The 17,417-nt window shown below is 43.3% G+C and overlaps 1 protein-coding gene across 10 annotated transcripts in view; it reads left to right on the top strand.

Annotated features, from left to right (window-relative positions):
* Positions 1-17,417, top strand: part of nrxn1a (neurexin 1a) — a 1,536,646-nt gene that overhangs the window by 858,994 nt on the left and 660,235 nt on the right. For all 10 annotated transcript variants that reach the window (XM_067988977.1, XM_067988981.1, XM_067988978.1 and 7 more), the window contains 2 exons: positions 526-716; positions 14,047-14,220. In XM_067988977.1, coding sequence (XP_067845078.1) covers positions 526-716; positions 14,047-14,220 — 365 coding nt within the window. The remainder of the gene's footprint in view (positions 1-525; positions 717-14,046; positions 14,221-17,417) is intronic.

Raw genomic sequence — 17,417 nt, 5'->3', positions numbered from 1 at the left:
ATAGCCTAAAAATTAGAGCCAGGAGTGAAGTTAGGAAACACTTCTACACGCAAAGAGTGGTAGAAGTTTGGAACCCTCTTCCACAAACGGCAGCTGATGCTAGCTCAATAGTTTATTTAAATCTGAGATTGATAGATTTTTGAGCACCAAAGTTATTAAGGGATATGGGGCTAAGGCAGGTATATAGAGTTAGGTCACAGGTCAGCCATGATCTCATTGAATGGTGGAACAGGCTTGAGGGGCTAAATGGTCTACTCCTGTTCCTTTATTCTCTGATATCAAGATTCAAGACATTTTACAGCTGTGGCTAGAATTGTCTTCATTTATAGTGTATAGGGAAAAATTGTCCTATGTATAGATTCTTTATAATTATTTATAGTGAAGAATTACACTGGTTCTACAATTCATTTTGCATCTTAAAAGTACGAACAAGGAGGACATAATTTTTACTACAAGCCAAATTGACTTCTTCCTCTTCCAGTATCAGTGAGTTAAACACTGACTTCCTTATTTTTTCCTCCACAGGTACTTACACTATGTATTCGATTTAGGTACTGGTCCTTCCCTCATTAAAGGCAACTCTGACAAACCACTGAATGACAATAAATGGCATAATGTGCTGATTTCAAGGGACACAAACAACTTGCACACTGTGAAGATTAACTCCAAACTCATCACTCAAAATACAGTCGGAGCCAGAAATCTAGATCTAAAAGGTAAACGTGACTGTTTACATCCTCTTCAATAAAACCATGATTTCTTCTGTTTTTCTAAGAGAGAATGTTGATTTAATCCTTCAGAATTAATCTTCGAATGTTCTTTTCCTGCGTTGGTTCCTAGCATTTCTTGGATTTCTTCAGACTAATCACTGCCTCATAGGATTTGTACTGTTCAGTTTCTGGTTGCAAATTCAGGTGCAATCTGTAAGGTTCAAATTGGCACTAATATGAACTGGCGTTTTATACAAGTGTGGATTTGGACACAAGAACCTGGGTTAGATTTTGCTCTGTTTTCAGGCACTGTTGTATTGTCCATGGGGGGTGAAATGAGACAAAGAAGCTTTGCGCAGATTCTACACCATTCCTGAAACCCATTGTCATCTCCCTTTTCCTCCCCTCCCCCGATATTGGCATATCATTGGCATATCACTGCAAACCTGCTCCCAGCATGCAAGTAGTGGGGAAGTGAGTGTGTAACTTACAAAGCTGCACTTTCCTCCCCCACCATCTGGGCCCTGCCTTCAGAATGCAGAGTTGGTACAAAAGAGACATTGCAGGTTGCACGTGGTGATAGGAAACTGGAAATACTGCATGTGATCGTTTTGGTACAGTTGTGAGCTCTGAGAGCCATTTCTTACTAATCTGAGCTGCAGCGTTGTGGACCTATAAATAGGTAAGTGCTGGAACACTGCTCCATATCCTGGTAGAGGCAGTGGTGGGAAAAAACAGTCGGCAAAGGTGGAGCGCTGAGAGCAAGGGACAAGAAATAGATTGGGATCCAAAGATTGGAGTGTGTATGAGTGAATGTACACAGACATAGGGTAGGCAAAGGGCTTGGAGGGATTTGAACATGAGGACAAGGATATTATGGACAAACTGTTATGGTATGGGAAGCCAATGTAGCTTGGGGAGGATAGATGAGATGGCACAGGACACAGGCCACAGCATTCTGGACACATTGTACTTTATGGAGGGTGGAGGCAGGTAAACATTCAAGGTGTCAAGTCTTGAATTGAGGAAGGCATGGGCTAGGGTTTCATTAACAGTGGGAGCGAGATAGGGCAAAAGTAAGTTATATTTCACAGATGGAAGAAAAGCGGTCTTTGTGAAGAATCAGTTTGGGAAGGAAACTCACTTTGAAGCAAGCAAGTTATCCAGGCTAGGCTTGAAGTCGCAGTCAAGGAGGTTGATGGAGTACACAGCAGGGGCATGAAAATACTGCCAGGAGTCACAGGGGATGGCTACAGTTATACTGATATTGAAGCTGGAGGTAGTTTCAATTTATGCAGAGATTAATGCTGGATAGGCAGTGGAGGCAATGGCAGCAGTGCTGGAATCAAAGTTGGAGGCAGAGAGATAAAGCTGAGTGACATTTGCATACATGTTATTAGAAGATGCGTCTGAATGGTAGCATGTAAATAATGAAAAAGAGAGGGCCAAAGATGGTTCCCTTAGTATACCAGAGGTGAGTGACTATTCAAACTGCTGGAGGAGATATGTAGGTGAGGCATTGGAGGATGATGGCGAGGTCAGTGGTGTCAAAGGCAGTGTAAGAGATCGAGGAGGATAAAGTAAGACAATGAGCCATTGCTAAAGTTGACCAGGACAATCGGTGCTGTAGGCAGGGGGTGGGGGGGGGGGGGGGAGGGGTGTGGAAGCCATTTGGTGGGTCTCAATAAGAGGGTTATGGATGAAGTGGCCACATAGTTATGAGGCAAATACATGTTTCAAGACTTGGAGAGAAAGGGAAGGTTGGAGGTAGAATGGTAGTTAGAGACTTAGGTTAAGAGTGGGTTTTTCAAGGACATGGGCAATGACAGTGGTTTTCACAAGGGTAAGTACAGGTGAGGGAGGACATTCAGCCCATCTGGCTCATCCTTCCATAAAAACCTATGATCTTCCCATTACAGTATCTAACTACCTGTTGAATGACTCCAAATTGTTTGCCTCCACTATCCTACCTGAAACATCATTCCAGATGTTTATCACTTTTCTCTGAAGAACTGCCTCCTGACCTTAGTTCTGAACTTGCCTTTTATCAATTTGTACCCATTTCACCTTGTCCTGCAGTTGTGGATTAATTTGAAATATTGCTGATGATTCACCTTTCTCACGTAGTATCTTATATACCTCTTTAAGGAGCTCCTCTCATTTACCTCATTTCAAGGCTGAAGAGTCAAAGGTTTAAAGACCTACTCGAGGGCAAAGAAACAGGCTCTTAGGGTCACATGTCGCTGCCTAAATCCTGATCTTATAGTCGGATGCATTTAAATGGCATGTTAATGAAGGAAATATGTTACCTGATGTAATTTGCTTCATTAACCCCTTAGCAACACAGGACATCAGGAATGCTATTGCATTCCAACATCCAGCATTGTCAAGGATGCAGAAGGGCAAGTTTAAATTTTAAACGGTGCATAAGCCAAGCGCAATTAATTATAGGGTGGTCGATTACACTTGGCAAGCATGCCAAAAGTACCATTTCACACATCTCTTTAGCTACCCTGGAAGCACGCCCCTCTGCTTCAGGCCTAGAGCAATGATATTCCGTACCCATCAGAAGCAGGTTACCTAGTGCTGGCAAAAATCCCAGCATGAGCCCACCCAATGGTATTTAAATGATCTGACCTCAGAAAATCCAATGGAAAAGAAAATCGGGAGAGCTGTAAAACGGACTGCTGATTCGCAATCACCCGTTTTTTCACCGTATAAGTTAAAATTCCCCCCCCCCCACCCCCAAGAGTCAAGGCAAGGTGTTGTCTTCAGATAAAGCGGGATCAGAGGGCCTGGGATAATTGAAACAAGGCGCGCAGACATAATTCAAGCACCTTTTTAAAGTCACGTATTATGTCCTTTTTTTATATATAATCCTCTATTCTATATTATTTTTTATAGTTAAATAGCAAGGCATAGGGCAATCTAACAAGCAGAGAAGTAGAGTTAATTGGCAATTTGGAGTTTCTCTGCAGTACAGGCTAACAAGTTGGAAGATACCAAAGTGTGGTGCTACAATGCTGCCAACTGGTGAGGGATATAATTACATCAAGACTCATTTACACAAGCAATTTCCATTATAAATGTGGACATCGAAATTTGTAATGGAAAAGGTGACATGAGGTGTGTGCACAAGCAAAATTTTTATTATAGTTTAAATAGATTGTACAGCCAAAAATATCACCTTAGGAATGGTTCATTGATTTTATGGTGTAAAAAATCATAAAATTGTGTAAACTTGTATTTCTTCTCCTCACTACAAATAATTTGCTAAATATATGCAGTTATTACTTTAAATAATTATTTAGTTGACGGAATGAACAAAATGGGACAATTGTTGCACAAGGGAAAAAACAGTTTTCAAACATCTGTCTGTATACAGGGCTACAAAGGGCCATTATAACACTCGATTGCAAAGCATTTCAGTGCAAGCAGTGCAAGAGCTGGTGAAAATTGGTGATTTGAATAGAGGTGGTTAGTCGATCCAGTTGTCAAAGGAGTAATAACTCTTAAATGAGCAAAGCTGTATTCTACAAGGGAAAAAGCTGGCAAAATGGGAAATAATAATAGGAAAAGCATTGTGTTGCAGAATACAGTATAAAATGCAATAGTTAAAAAGAAGTATCGATTTATATTTGTAGGATACAAGTGCACTGAAACATTAAAAACTTTTGGAAGATTAGATTATAGCTATACATATCCTGAGCTTGTTACTGTGTGATTTTCACTAGGCTAAAGAGTTGAGTGATGTGTTGTTTTCAGATACCTCTATGAAATGACTGATGGTATTATCATGCTGAGCATGGGAACCGAAAACCTTCACACATTTTATGGTTTATTGCTTTGGGGAAATAATGTGAGTGTAAAAGCTATTGTGAAAAGATACTGTCCACATTGAAAATAAATAATACCCTGCTGGAAGCATCAGCAATTCTTGTGTAAAGGTCATTTGAAATACAGTAATAAGGTACTATAAATGTTCTGAATGCTGAGATTGTATCCACCTGACAGTTGGAATAGCAGATTAATTCTGAAAATTATTTAAAGCAGCACACTTGCAGATTGGATTTATGGTTCATACATTTAAATATACAGGGATGGAGAGGGAGATCAGATATCCTAAAAGGATTGTTTGTTGTTTCGGTAACAAAAACTTGCATTCATATTAAGCACCTTTAACATAGAAAAGGGCTTAAGGAGATTCACAGAGAAGAAACCACACAGTGAACTATAGTGGAAGAATTATAAGAGGGACCTTAAAGCACAGCAGAAAAACTAGGTTTTAGAGAGACAGGTAGTGAGGCGATGAGAATTCCAGAGAGTAGGGTCAAACCGGCTGAACGCTCTGCCATCGTAGGTTAAACGGAGGGAGGGAATGCATAGGAGGCTAGAGGTGGAGGACTAAGTGACATAAGGTTGGAGAAGGTTGAATAGGTAGGGAAGGTGAAGCCATGGAGGGAATTGTAAATGAGGATTTAGAATTTGATGTGTTGATGGACAGGGAGCTAATGGAGGTCGGTGAGACTAGATGGTGATGGGTAAGCACGACAGTGCAGACAGGGTGCAGGCTGGGGAGTTTTGGACAAATTGAAGTTTGTGGAGGGTGTAACTTGAGAGGCCAGCAAAGAAGGCATTGGAGCAGTTGAGCCTAGAAGAAACAAAAGTGCAGATAAGGATTTCAGCAGCAGTGAGAATGAGGGGGGTGATGTTGGGAAGAATAAATATTGGGAAGACCGAAACCATTGCTTTTGGTCCCCGCCACAAACTCCGTTCCCTAGCCACTGACTCCATCCCTCTCCCTGACCACTGCCTGAGGCTGAACCAGACCATTCGCAACCTTAGCATCCTATTCAACCCTGAGATGAGTTTCCAACCCCATATCCGCTCCATCACCAAGACTGCTTGTTTCCACCTCTGTAACATTGCCCCTGCCTCAGTTCATCTGCTGCTGAAACCCTCATCCATGCCTTTGTTGCCTCTAGACTTGACCATTCCAATGCTCTCCTGGCCAGCCTCCCATCTTCCACCCTCCATAAACTTGAGCTCATCCAAAACTCTGCTGCCTATATTCCGAACGTACACCAAGTCCCATTCACCCATCACCCCTGTGCTCACCTATCTAGATTGGTTCCTGGTCCAGCAAGGCCTTGATTTTAAAAATCTCATCCTTGTTTTCAAATCCCTCCATGACCTCACCCCTCCCTATTTCTGTAACCTTCTCCAGCCCTACAACCCTCCGCGATCTCCGCACTTTTCCAAATCTTGGCTCTTGCGCATCCCCGATTTTAATCGCTCCACCATTAGTGGCCATGCCTCCAGCTGCCTAGGCCCTAAGCTCTGGAATTCCCTTCCTAAACCTCTCCCCCTACATCTCTCTCCTCCTTTAAGACGCTCCTTATAACCTACCTCTTTGACCAAGCTTTTGGTCATCTGTCCTAAAATCGCTTTATGTGGCTCGGTGTCAAATTTTGTTTGATAACGCTCCTGTGAAGCGCCTTGGGACGTTTTACGATCATTATTTCTTTCGTTCATGGGATGTGGGCGTCACTGGCGAGGCCGGCATTTATTGCCCATCCCTAATTGCCCTTGAGAAGGTGGTGGTGAGCCGCCTTCTTGAACCGCTGCAGTCCATGTGGTGAAGGTTCTCCCACAGTGCTGTTAGGAAGGGAGTTCCAGGATTTTGACCCAGAAACGATGAAGGAACGGAGATATATTTCCAAGTCGGGATGGCGTGTGACTTGGAGGGGAACGTGCAGGTGGTGTTGTTCCCATGTACCTGCTGCTCTTGTCCTTCTGGGTGGTAGAGGTCGCGGGTTTGGGAGGTGCTGTCGAAGAAGCCTTGGTGAGTTGCTGCAGTGCATCCTGTGGATGGTACACACTGCAGCTACTGTGCGCCGGTGGTGAAGGGAGTGAATGTTTAGGGTGGTGGATGGGGTGCCAATCAAGCGGGCTGCTTTATCTTGGATGATGTTGAGCTTCTTGAGTGTTGTTGGAGCTGCACTCATCCAGGCAAGTGGAGAGTATTCCATCACACTCCCGACTTGTGCCTTGTAGATGGTGGAAAGGCTTTGGGGAGTCAGGAGGTGAGTCACTTGCCGCAGAATACCCAGCCTCTGACCTGCTCTTGTAGCCACAGTATTGATATGGCTGGTCCAGTTAAGTTTCTGGTCAGTGGTGACCCCCAGGATGTTGATGGTGGGGGATTCAGCGATGGTAATGCCGTTGAATGTCAAGGGGAGGTGGTTAGACTCTCTCTTGTTGGAGATGATCATTGCCTGGCACTTGTGTGGCACGAATGTTACTTGCCACTTATCAGCCCAAGCCTGGATGTTGTTGCTGCATGCAGATCTTGCTGCATGCAGGCTCAGACTGCTTCATTATTTGAGGGGTTGCGAATGGAACTGAACACCGTCCAATCATCAGCGAACATCCCCATTTCTGACCTTATGATGGAGGGAAGGTCATTGATGAAGCAGCTGAAGATGGTTGGGCCTCGGACACTGCCCTGAGGAACTCCTGCAGCAGTGCCCTGGGGCTGAGATGATTGGCCTCCAACAACCACTATCATCTTCCTTTGTGTTAGGTATGACTCCAGCCATTGGAGAGTTTTCCCCCTGATTCCCATTGACTTCAATTTTACTAGGGCTCCTTGGTGCCACACTCGGTCAAATGCTGCCTTGATGTCAAGGGCAGTAACTCTCACCTCATCTCTGGAATTCAGCTCTTTTGTCCATGTTTGGACCAAGGCTGTAATGAGGTCTGGAGCCGAGTTGTCCTGGTGGAACCCAAACTGAGCATCGGTGAGCAGGTTATTGGTGAGTAAGTGCTGCTTGATAGCACTGTCGACGACATCTTCCAATACTTTGTTGATGATTGAGAGTAGACTGATGGAGCGGTAATTGGCCGGATTGGATTTGTCCTGCTTTTTGTGGACTGGACATACCTGGGCAATTTTCCACATTGTCGGGTAGATGCCAGTGTTGTAGCTGTACTGGAACAGCTTGGCTAGAGGCGCAGCTAGTTCTGGAGCACAAGTCTTCTGCACTACAGCCGGGATGTTGTTGAGGCCCGTAGCCATTGCTGTATCCAGTGCACTCAGCCGTTTCTTGATATCACGTGGAGTGAATCGAATTGGCTGAAGACTGGCTTCCGTGATGGTGGGGATATCGGGAGGAGGCCGAGACGGATCATCCACTCGGCACTTCTGGCTGGAGGTGACACTATATAAATGCAACTTGTTATTGTTGTAGATGTAGTCATTGTTCTTGCATCTCTTTTCCTTTTGCCCTTTCTGATGTCAGTTGTGTAGAGTGTGGAAATTATCTTCAATTCTCTGAATGAATGGTTTGCAAATTCATTGTGGACGACAATGAGGACAACTCAAAATCTGAGAAACAGTTTACAAAACAGGGATTCTTAGATTACAAGAATTGACAAGCCATCTGGGTCAGATAATTCATAAGTTCCAAATATGTAATATGGTTCATTTTCCATGATTTAGTGTTAGCTAACTTGCAGTGTGTTTATCGTGGAGAAAATTTTAACCGCCAAGAACTGATGTGTTGGGGTCGCGTGGGAAGTAAAAATTGCAGAAATTTGAAGCGCGACCATAACTCGGCTCCAACGTGCCCACTTTAAGGGAGGCGCATTTGGCTGCGTGCAAGAAACCTACTTGCTGGAGGTGCGTCGATCTTTAGGACATGCGGGTCGGTAATTATCGCTGCCATTTAGATGATTAACAGATGTTAATGAGGCGATTTTAAATTGAATTCAACATGCACTTGAATTTTACGCCTCCAGCACGAGTTTCCTGGGACTCAGAAAACTCGCCAATGAAACGGAGGCGAGATTGAGCAGCAGTTCATGGGGGCCTTCAAAGCTATGATTGCCCGATGTGAATAAAAGCTCTGTGCTTACAGTTTGTGTCTCAGTTCCCTCTGTGAAATGTTTGGCAAAGAGTTTTTGTGATCATACAACTTTTTCAGAATTTTGGAGGCTTTCAAACGGATGGGGGGGTGGGGTGCGCCAAGTATGTATTCGATAGAACATCGGACGAGGAAGACAATCACCATCCACAGCAGCGACGTTGTGCTGTGGTGGGATGTGCAGGTGCACAAGAGAGAGGTGCACAACACAGGTCTGGAGAAGAGCAGAGAGAAGAGCAGAATGGAGAACATCGGAGAGGAGAGCAGAGTGGAGAACATCGGAGAGGAGAGTAGAGTGGAGAATAGCAGAGAGGGGAGCAGAGCAGCGAACAGCAAAGAGGAGAGCATCAGAGGGGCCGAGGCCGCAGGAGGCACTACCCACATGAAAGGGCTATAGACAGGGGCTGAGCTTCCTTAACCTATCTGAGGAGCAGTGCCTACGCAGGCTCAGATTGAGCCGGCAGTTGGTCGCAGACATCTGCAGCCTCCTTCAGGAAGAGCTGCTCCCTACTGGACCTGGTGGCCACGCATTTCCCATTGCTGTAAAATTCACCACTGCCCTCAATTTCTTTGCCTCTGGCTCCTTCCAGTGCACCATCAGAGACATCTCCAGGGTCTTGCAGTCGGCTGCACATAGGTGTGTAAGATGTGCAGGTAACGGATGGGTTGTTTGCCAGGGCGTCCACTTATGTGAACTTCCCCCAGGGTGACAATAGCCAGAATGAGCATGCAGTCGGTTTCACCTCTCTGGCTGGCTTCTCCCAAGTATAGGGTACCATCAATTGCACATATGTGGCAATCCGAGGACTTCCACATGAACCAGGAGTTTTTATGAATCGCAAGGGATTTCACTCCATCAATGCACAGCTGGTGTGCAACCACAAGAAGGTGTACATCAGATTCCCTGGCAGCTGCCATGATGCTTTTATACTGTGGCATCCAACATTCCAGACCTCATCCTACCAGGAGACAGACTTAACGTCTGGGTTATAGGAGATGTGGGATATCCCCTTCAAACTTGGCTCATGAGACCTGTGAGAAACCCCACTAATGAGGCGTAAGAGCGCTACAACAGAGCCAAATGACCACCAGGTTTGTCATTGAGCAAGCCATCAGCATGTTGAAGATGCACTTCAGGTGCCTGGATAGGACTGGAGGTGCTCTTCAGTACTCGCCGGCAATGGTGTCCAGAATCATAGTGGTGTGCTGCGTCCTGCACAACATAGCGCAGCAAAGAGGATTAGAGGTGGAGTATGACTAAGGCGCTCATCAATCATCCTCTGATGATGAGAACATTGAAGAATACGAGGAGGACATCAAGCAATATGAAGATGGGGCACCAATTGCCAGACCAGCCGCGCACATTGCTGCCCGGGATGCAAGAGATGCCCTCATCTCTCACAGGTTCTCTTAGTAACAGTAGCAAAAAAGAGACATTGAAATACTCAGGCCGACTGCCACAGCAATCACTACCACCACCACCAACTAGCCCCCGCCCACCCTTGCACAAAATAGTCCTTCACCCACGTATACACCCTTTGCACATCCACCCAATGGGTCCTGTCATGTAGTAACATTCACCATGAAGCAAATGAAAGGATGAGTTTCCATTCGGGATGCAAAATGACTAACACGTGGAAGTGGTGCTAATTCATAAATTTTATGTCGATATATAAAAAAAGAAACCTCACATCATAACGGGACAGAACGTGCGCAGAGCTGCATGGCAACGATCACTGCAGCTCCTGTGAAATAAATTTACAAATGTACTCACTGCGGGCTCTGTGGCATCGACTTGCGTGATTTTGAACTTTTTAAAGAATTGTGCGCAATTCACCCGGCCTCTGAACAGCGTAAATTGATTCGCATGGAAATGTCTGTGAGAATAGAAGACACGCCTACAAAATCTGTCAGGAAGAGAAGTCCCGCCCACAAGCAGGCAAGCAGACGTCATTCATTTAAAGTTAGTATTCTGGAAGTCATTGAAAACAATATATATATATATATATATATAAAGCCAAATAAATAATTGAATTAAATAAAGAGACAGAAGGGAAAAGTAAAAATAAATTTTTAAAACTTTTTTTTTATGACCAAAAACTATTAAAATAAGTAGTAATATGAGACTCCACATTTTAAAACTTAGTTTAGACCTGGTATTTTCAAGCGTATCTTTTGGTGGTGTAATTAATTATGTTCCACCTGGGCAGATGAGCAAGTTTGCGATTTTTCAGTGATTTCTATGATTGTAGGGTGTGATGGCCCTTTAATTCGCAGCTGTCAAATCGTTGGTGAATCGACAGGAGCAAGTTCACGACTTCCGAATTTTACTGCGCATGTGCAAATATGGCAACTTGCTCCATCGATTCGCCATAGAAAACGGAGAGCGCTGATGAGATCGCCGTTATTTCGGGAACAAGTTCTACCCAATATTTTTTCAAACACGTATGTACACGAGTTTGGTGAATTACAGTTGCTTTCTCTTACGCTTCCTACCGCTTCTACGTGGTGGACCCCCTTTGGCTTCAGCAGAGGTAGAGGCAGGCTGCTCAGATCCCTGCCCTGACTGCTGAGATGCTTTTGGCCCACGACCTCTGGATTTTGGAGCCTATGACCGCCCCGCCAAAGACTGCTCCACCTGCACCTGCAGGGGCAGACTCTGAGATCAGGAGATGAGGCAGCATTTCGGGTACTGGTTGAGGGGGGAGGGGCAACAGGTGAGACATGGCAGCACTTTGAGTGGAGTTCCCACTTCCGTGTCCCCTTTCGCCATCATCCTTCTCCCGGGCCAGCGCCACATCATTCCTCCTACTATGCTGGAGGGCAGCTTGATGCAGATCAGTGACCCGTTGTAAGGCCACGGATAAGGTATCTGTCATACTGCCTAAGGTGGCAGACATCTCCTGTACGGCCATGGACAGGGGCTGCGTTGGCTCATTAGAGCCGTGCTTGAAGCCCCTTGGAGACAGCCACTCTCTCCATGGCGGACATTCTCGCAATTACCTGCAACACCAATCCACTAATGTTGGAGTTGGACTCCTCCATCTTCCCTGCTATTGTGGAGAGTGTGCGTGGCACATATGCCAGTACCTCGCAAAGTTGCAGCTGTATCTCTATCATTCTCATTCTCAATGATGGCCCCTGGGAATTAAGCATCTGTGTCCAGCTGAGCAGAGCTTGGAGAGGAGTGTGCCTTCTGACACGGACTCTCCACAGCTGCCCCAGCCACCAGTGTCTGCTCGTGCTCACTTGCAAATTGTGAATCACCGGTTGAAAACCCAACTAACTGTCTAATAGGACCCACCAAGGTGCGATTATCTGCACTGGTGCGTCGCTGTATGTCCTGTGATGGTGTGCGCTCAGTAGGAATGAAGTCTCTGAGGAATTGCAGTCATGCATCTCCGCAGACTCTTACTCTACGCTTGAAGGCCCTGGAAGACAAAAGAAAGCAAAATGCGTTAGCCTTGGCAAAGTAACAGTCTTGCTAATCACCATACTCAGGTTTCTCATAATTCAGTCATTGATGAAATAAAGTCAGCATCTGTGTCAGAGATGTTTTAAATTCTGTCACCAGGCATCTGCGAGTTCCCAGTCTCTCCATCTCCAATGGAGAGGGATGCAGATGTGCCACTTTTCTCCATGGCGTCCTCCTCTGCATCAGTGGCTAGAAGTCACATATTCACCCAATGGATGCAGTGCATTGGGTGAAGCTGACTATCACACAGAAGCATCAGAGGGTGACTATCAGACAGATGCACCACATTGCACAAGGACTGCGGTGGATGGATGCATGGGGAGGTGAGGAAGTGCAATAAAAGTGAAGGATGGGTGCTGCTGAAACTTAAGTGGGTGTGAGGAGTGATATGGTGGAGTATACTTGGCAAGCAGAGCGAGAGTGTGAATGTTGTACACTACAAGATGTCGATGAATCAGCAACTGTATTCACTTTTCCTGACCTGGTTAGGTCATTTAAGCGTTTCCTGCACTGCATCCACAATGCTCCTGCTGCTCACCTCCTCAGCCACCTCCAGCCACACCTTTTTGGTAACAGAAGCAAGTTTCTTCCTCCCATTGCTGGGGAAAATGATGTCTCTCCTGCTCCTCACTACACCCAGCAGTACTTCAAGGGAAGTATCATTGATTCTGGGTGCTGGCCTTACTCTTTGTGAATCCATGGTAAATTCCTCCTGGCTCCTCCAAATTACATTTTTGCATTAGCCCTTTAAATAATGAACTTCAGATTGTGTCATGCGAGTGCGCATTACACCCTCTGCGCAGCTTGGAGACGGAAAACCCGGAAGCAAAAAATTAATCATTCAATCCAGTTGAGATCGCAGAATCCGAACCACTAACTTTGATTTCAGGTTTCGCCCACGCAATTCCCCCCCTCCGCACGGAACCTGCTTTTGCGTAAATATCGGAGTGGAGACCTGGCATTATTGGTCTCACCACTTTTTCCTCATCCTAATGCCTTTCTGTGAAGTGACTTTTAACAGTATCAATGCAGTTCCTGGTAAGTGTAAATCACCAGTATAAGATTGGCATGGCCCTCTAAATCAACCCTATGCAATAAAGAGCAGATTTACCAATCTTCCTTCAATAAACTTCTGAGTTAAAATTTCACTCCTGGCACATTTGTAATGTTGACGCATTTTTCCCACCACATTACACACTACCAGCGCAAAGCAGGGACTTCCCCAGGTTTCCTGCCGCCCCCTCATTTAAATGCAGCTGGTTCACTCCCAGCGCAATTTGTGTCTTGCACTGGGAGCACACAGATCAGGATTTTCTGTGCAGGAACAGAAATCTGTTGGTGCAGCTTCTTAAAGCAGCACTTGCATTTCCTGTTGGTAGGAAAGTTTGAAAATGGACATTTTCTGTGGACTAATCTCATCAAACGGTTAGTCCGCAGACAGTTTTCAAACTACTTCCATTTACTGTGTGCATGCAAGAGCGTGGTTTGCTTCAACTTCTAAGTGGCTTTCCACCCATGGAACGACACATCAAAATTCCCAGGGCAGAAAGTACACGCACCCAAATGAATGCAATAATGAGCCTTGCACCAAGGGGTAGTGCAAGTCTCGGGTGTCTCAAGTGCAGCCCCATTGGAAAACCCAGGGCAAATCAAGTAAAACTAGTGCAAGGCCAAAGATCATGGTTTTTTGCTCCCACTGTGAGAAATGGGTGCCTGTTGCTTAATCCATCCCTGAGATTCAGGCACCTTGTTGATGCAGCGTCAAGAGAGTTATGATATGTATCTCAAACATAGCATATTTGTATTGGAGGATGTGATGCTATCATTGTATGTATAATATGAAAATGCAATTTTTCCGTTACCAGCATTACTCAGTTTGATGAGCACATAAGCTTATTGAATTCATTGTACTTATATTTTCTCTAATCCACAGGAGACTTGTACATTGGAGGAATTGCCAAAGACATGTACAAAACATTACCAAAGCTGGTGGCATCAAGGGAGGGATTTCAAGGCTGTTTGGCTTCAGTGGACCTGAATGGACGGCTTCCAGACCTAATTTCTGATGCCTTGTATTGCAATGGGCAGATTGATCGGGACTGTGAAGGTATTCCTGATTCACTCACTGCAAAAGAGCCAAATGAATCACCATCATTCTATAAAGATACCTGCATACTTGTAATAGTTGCAGTATCTTTTGCAACATCTTTTTATTTCTCAATATTATCCTGTTATGTTTAACCTTTAGAGTGCTGGTATTTTTCCACATAAATGCCTCTGCCTGCGGAATACATTTAAATTAAAATCAAAATTTAACAAAATCTGCATCAACCAGGATATTTAAAAAGTAGTTAACAAAATAATAATGAACTGCATTTGTACATAGATTTACTTTCTTTATTATCCTATTTCAATTTCAGATGTTATGACACCATATTTTAAGAACATATAAATAACCAAGGATTAGAAATTCCTGTGAGTGATATTATTGTATGAATACTTAATGCATTCATATCAAGTTCTTCTTGCTGCTATTTTAATGGAGGTATGAGCCCATTTAAAATAAATAGGTTAGTACCTCTATTAAATAGTGGAGAAAGGAAACTTGATATGATTGTGTTAAGTGTTCATCCGATAACATTGCTTACAGTAATTTTCAGGCTTTGTGTTATAACTGAGAGCTTTGTAATCCAAAAGTGAATATTATGTACATACCTCAATCATAAAATTAAAATTCACTTAAAGAACTTTTTTCAGAATAATTATTTTTGCTGTATAAATTAAAGTGACATATTCCTCCAGCTCAGTTAATGTACAATAAAATGCCATTATCATCCCAAGACCCAGTGGCTGAATTTCCCCTCACGTCAGGTTGGGAAGCCACATATCCAAGATGGACGAGGGTGGAATTAGGGGCGGGACCTGATCATTCTGGATCCCCATCCCTTTTTCCACCTATCAAAATTTCTAGATGATTTGGACGCAGTCGCATCATCAGTCATAATCACACATGGGCAATGTATAATAATGACATACAAAGGAGGGAAATATGTAAGACTACGTATTTTTCAGCATTTGCACCCATTTACGCAGAAACTAGCCTATTTAAAAAAGGGCCACCTTTTAATTTTCTTTAAGTTCTTGTACATTTTCCTGAAATTTGGATTACAAAGCTCATGTTTATCACACTACAGCCTGAGCATCACTAGATCCACTTTTGCTGCGGCAAAGTGCCACAGTGATTTCACTCTCCCCCCCACCCCAAGACCCCCATGAGGCAACTGCCCCAGCAGGCACTGGCAGCCGTCTGAAAATATAACTTTCCTTGATCCTGGGAAGTGAGACAGGGTCAGGGGTGCAAATAACTAACAGATTCCCATCCCTCTAAATGCGACTGAAAAAAATTGGTGCAATGTCAATGGACCAACTAATTAGCATGAAATTTAAATATAAATGATTGTAACAGAAAGATATATACATTGCATTATATATTGAACACATGTTTACATAAATGAATCATATTTCTGCACAGAACCAAGGCAGAAGGTCAACTCATCATGAATAATCCTAAATACATTAATTTCTATCTATAATATATCACAATCTAAAGGTTAAACATTGTTGTAATCATTGTATATTTTATTTTGTCACATTATTGATTTACTTAATGTACATTTTTACAGTTTTATAAAGCATTACATTTATGACTTTTGTTGTCCATTCCTTTTTGTTGATTTTATTTTCATCTTCCCATGCTTGCTCTGTCTCTTTCACCCTCATTTCTGATATGTTATTTTAAGATTGTACTTCATAAAGCAGAATTGTTCCAATATGCATTTCTGTACCCAGCCTTTTCTGAAGAGTGATAACCAACAAAATTTAAATACACACAAAGCAGTTAGACTGCACATCTTATTACCCATTCCATTTAGTAAGTTAACAGGAGACTACTGGGTATATCAGCAGAGAGAAACAGGAATGTCTAATCACTTTTATTTGTGATTTATATTTTTTTCTCCTCCTGCTTTCCCATATTTTTAATAATGAACTCTCATTCACCTTTTAAAAATATGACAGTGAATTCCATACACAAATACTATACTTATTATGTTTGAACTCTGCATGAGTAAAATAGTTACTGGAAGAAAAGGTACAAGGCGAGTTTTTTAGATCTGCAGTAGTGGACTATGTTGGATCTGAACCAATAATAATGAGTGGGAAAAAGGGACAAACAGAGAATGAATGAAATAGGCCAGTAACAGTGAGTGCGAGTGGCTCAGGATGACTCACTCTCAGACTTTACCTCAGTCCCTATATTCTTCCAGGGCTCGTTTCCATTTGCAACTTCACAGACACACATTTATCTTTCAAATAGCATTAAACTAATTTCAGTTCTATTGAACTATAACAATCAAGAATGAATAATAATTCAGAAAGTATACATACTTTAAGACAGTGAGCTTCCCATCTTTTTATCCCTCTGTGTATCACATACCATCTTTGGCTAAGAAGGCAGTTGGGCAACCTCCCCACGAATTTCGGCCGATGGCACTGTAAAACTGGCCATCATGTGGTTTAGGACAGCAATGTGTACTGCCTCTCACTGTGACTATTCATTTCTCGCTGTGGCAATCACTGTCCTACATCTACAGCCCTCCACACTTGCACACCTAGTTTAGGAACTTACTGTGGAGGATGATTTCCTCGGTGTTCTATGCGTAACACAATTATAAAAGTGCATAGAGGAAATCTTTCCCCGCTGTATGAAGCATTGAGGCACAAACACACATCCTACCGCTCTGTGTCACAGCATGTTGGGGCTGCAAACTGTTTCAACTCTGTTAAAAACAAAGATATATATCATCTAAATATCATTTATAGTTTTAATCAATAGAATCCTCAACATTCAAATGTTAAATGTTACCATAAAGTAGGTCACTCAGATAAAGTATTTACAGTGATTCCTCATATTCATGCAGTTATTAAACCCGATTTACTGTGCAGCAGAAGATGTTTAAAGCTGCTTGACCTTACAGTTTTAGTGCTTTCCTAAATATGTTTATCATTAAAATAATACAGCTTAAAAAAAAGTTACAGCAATTTAAAATATCATATGTTGAGATGTGATTGCATTCTTTTATTGAATCTCCAGCAGATTTCTTTTCCTCCCTAAATATGATGTGCAACAGAATGTCATTGTAATGATACAGGTCACAGAAGTATGAGCTAATAAATGAAAGTCAGCACGGATTTGTTAAAAGAAAATCGTGTTTGACTAACTTGATTGAACTCTTCGATAAAGTA

Source organism: Heptranchias perlo, chromosome 8, assembly GCF_035084215.1.
Source record: "Heptranchias perlo isolate sHepPer1 chromosome 8, sHepPer1.hap1, whole genome shotgun sequence".
NCBI classification, from domain to species: domain Eukaryota; kingdom Metazoa; phylum Chordata; class Chondrichthyes; order Hexanchiformes; family Hexanchidae; genus Heptranchias; species Heptranchias perlo.
This window is presented reverse-complemented; position numbering and strand designations above follow the sequence as displayed.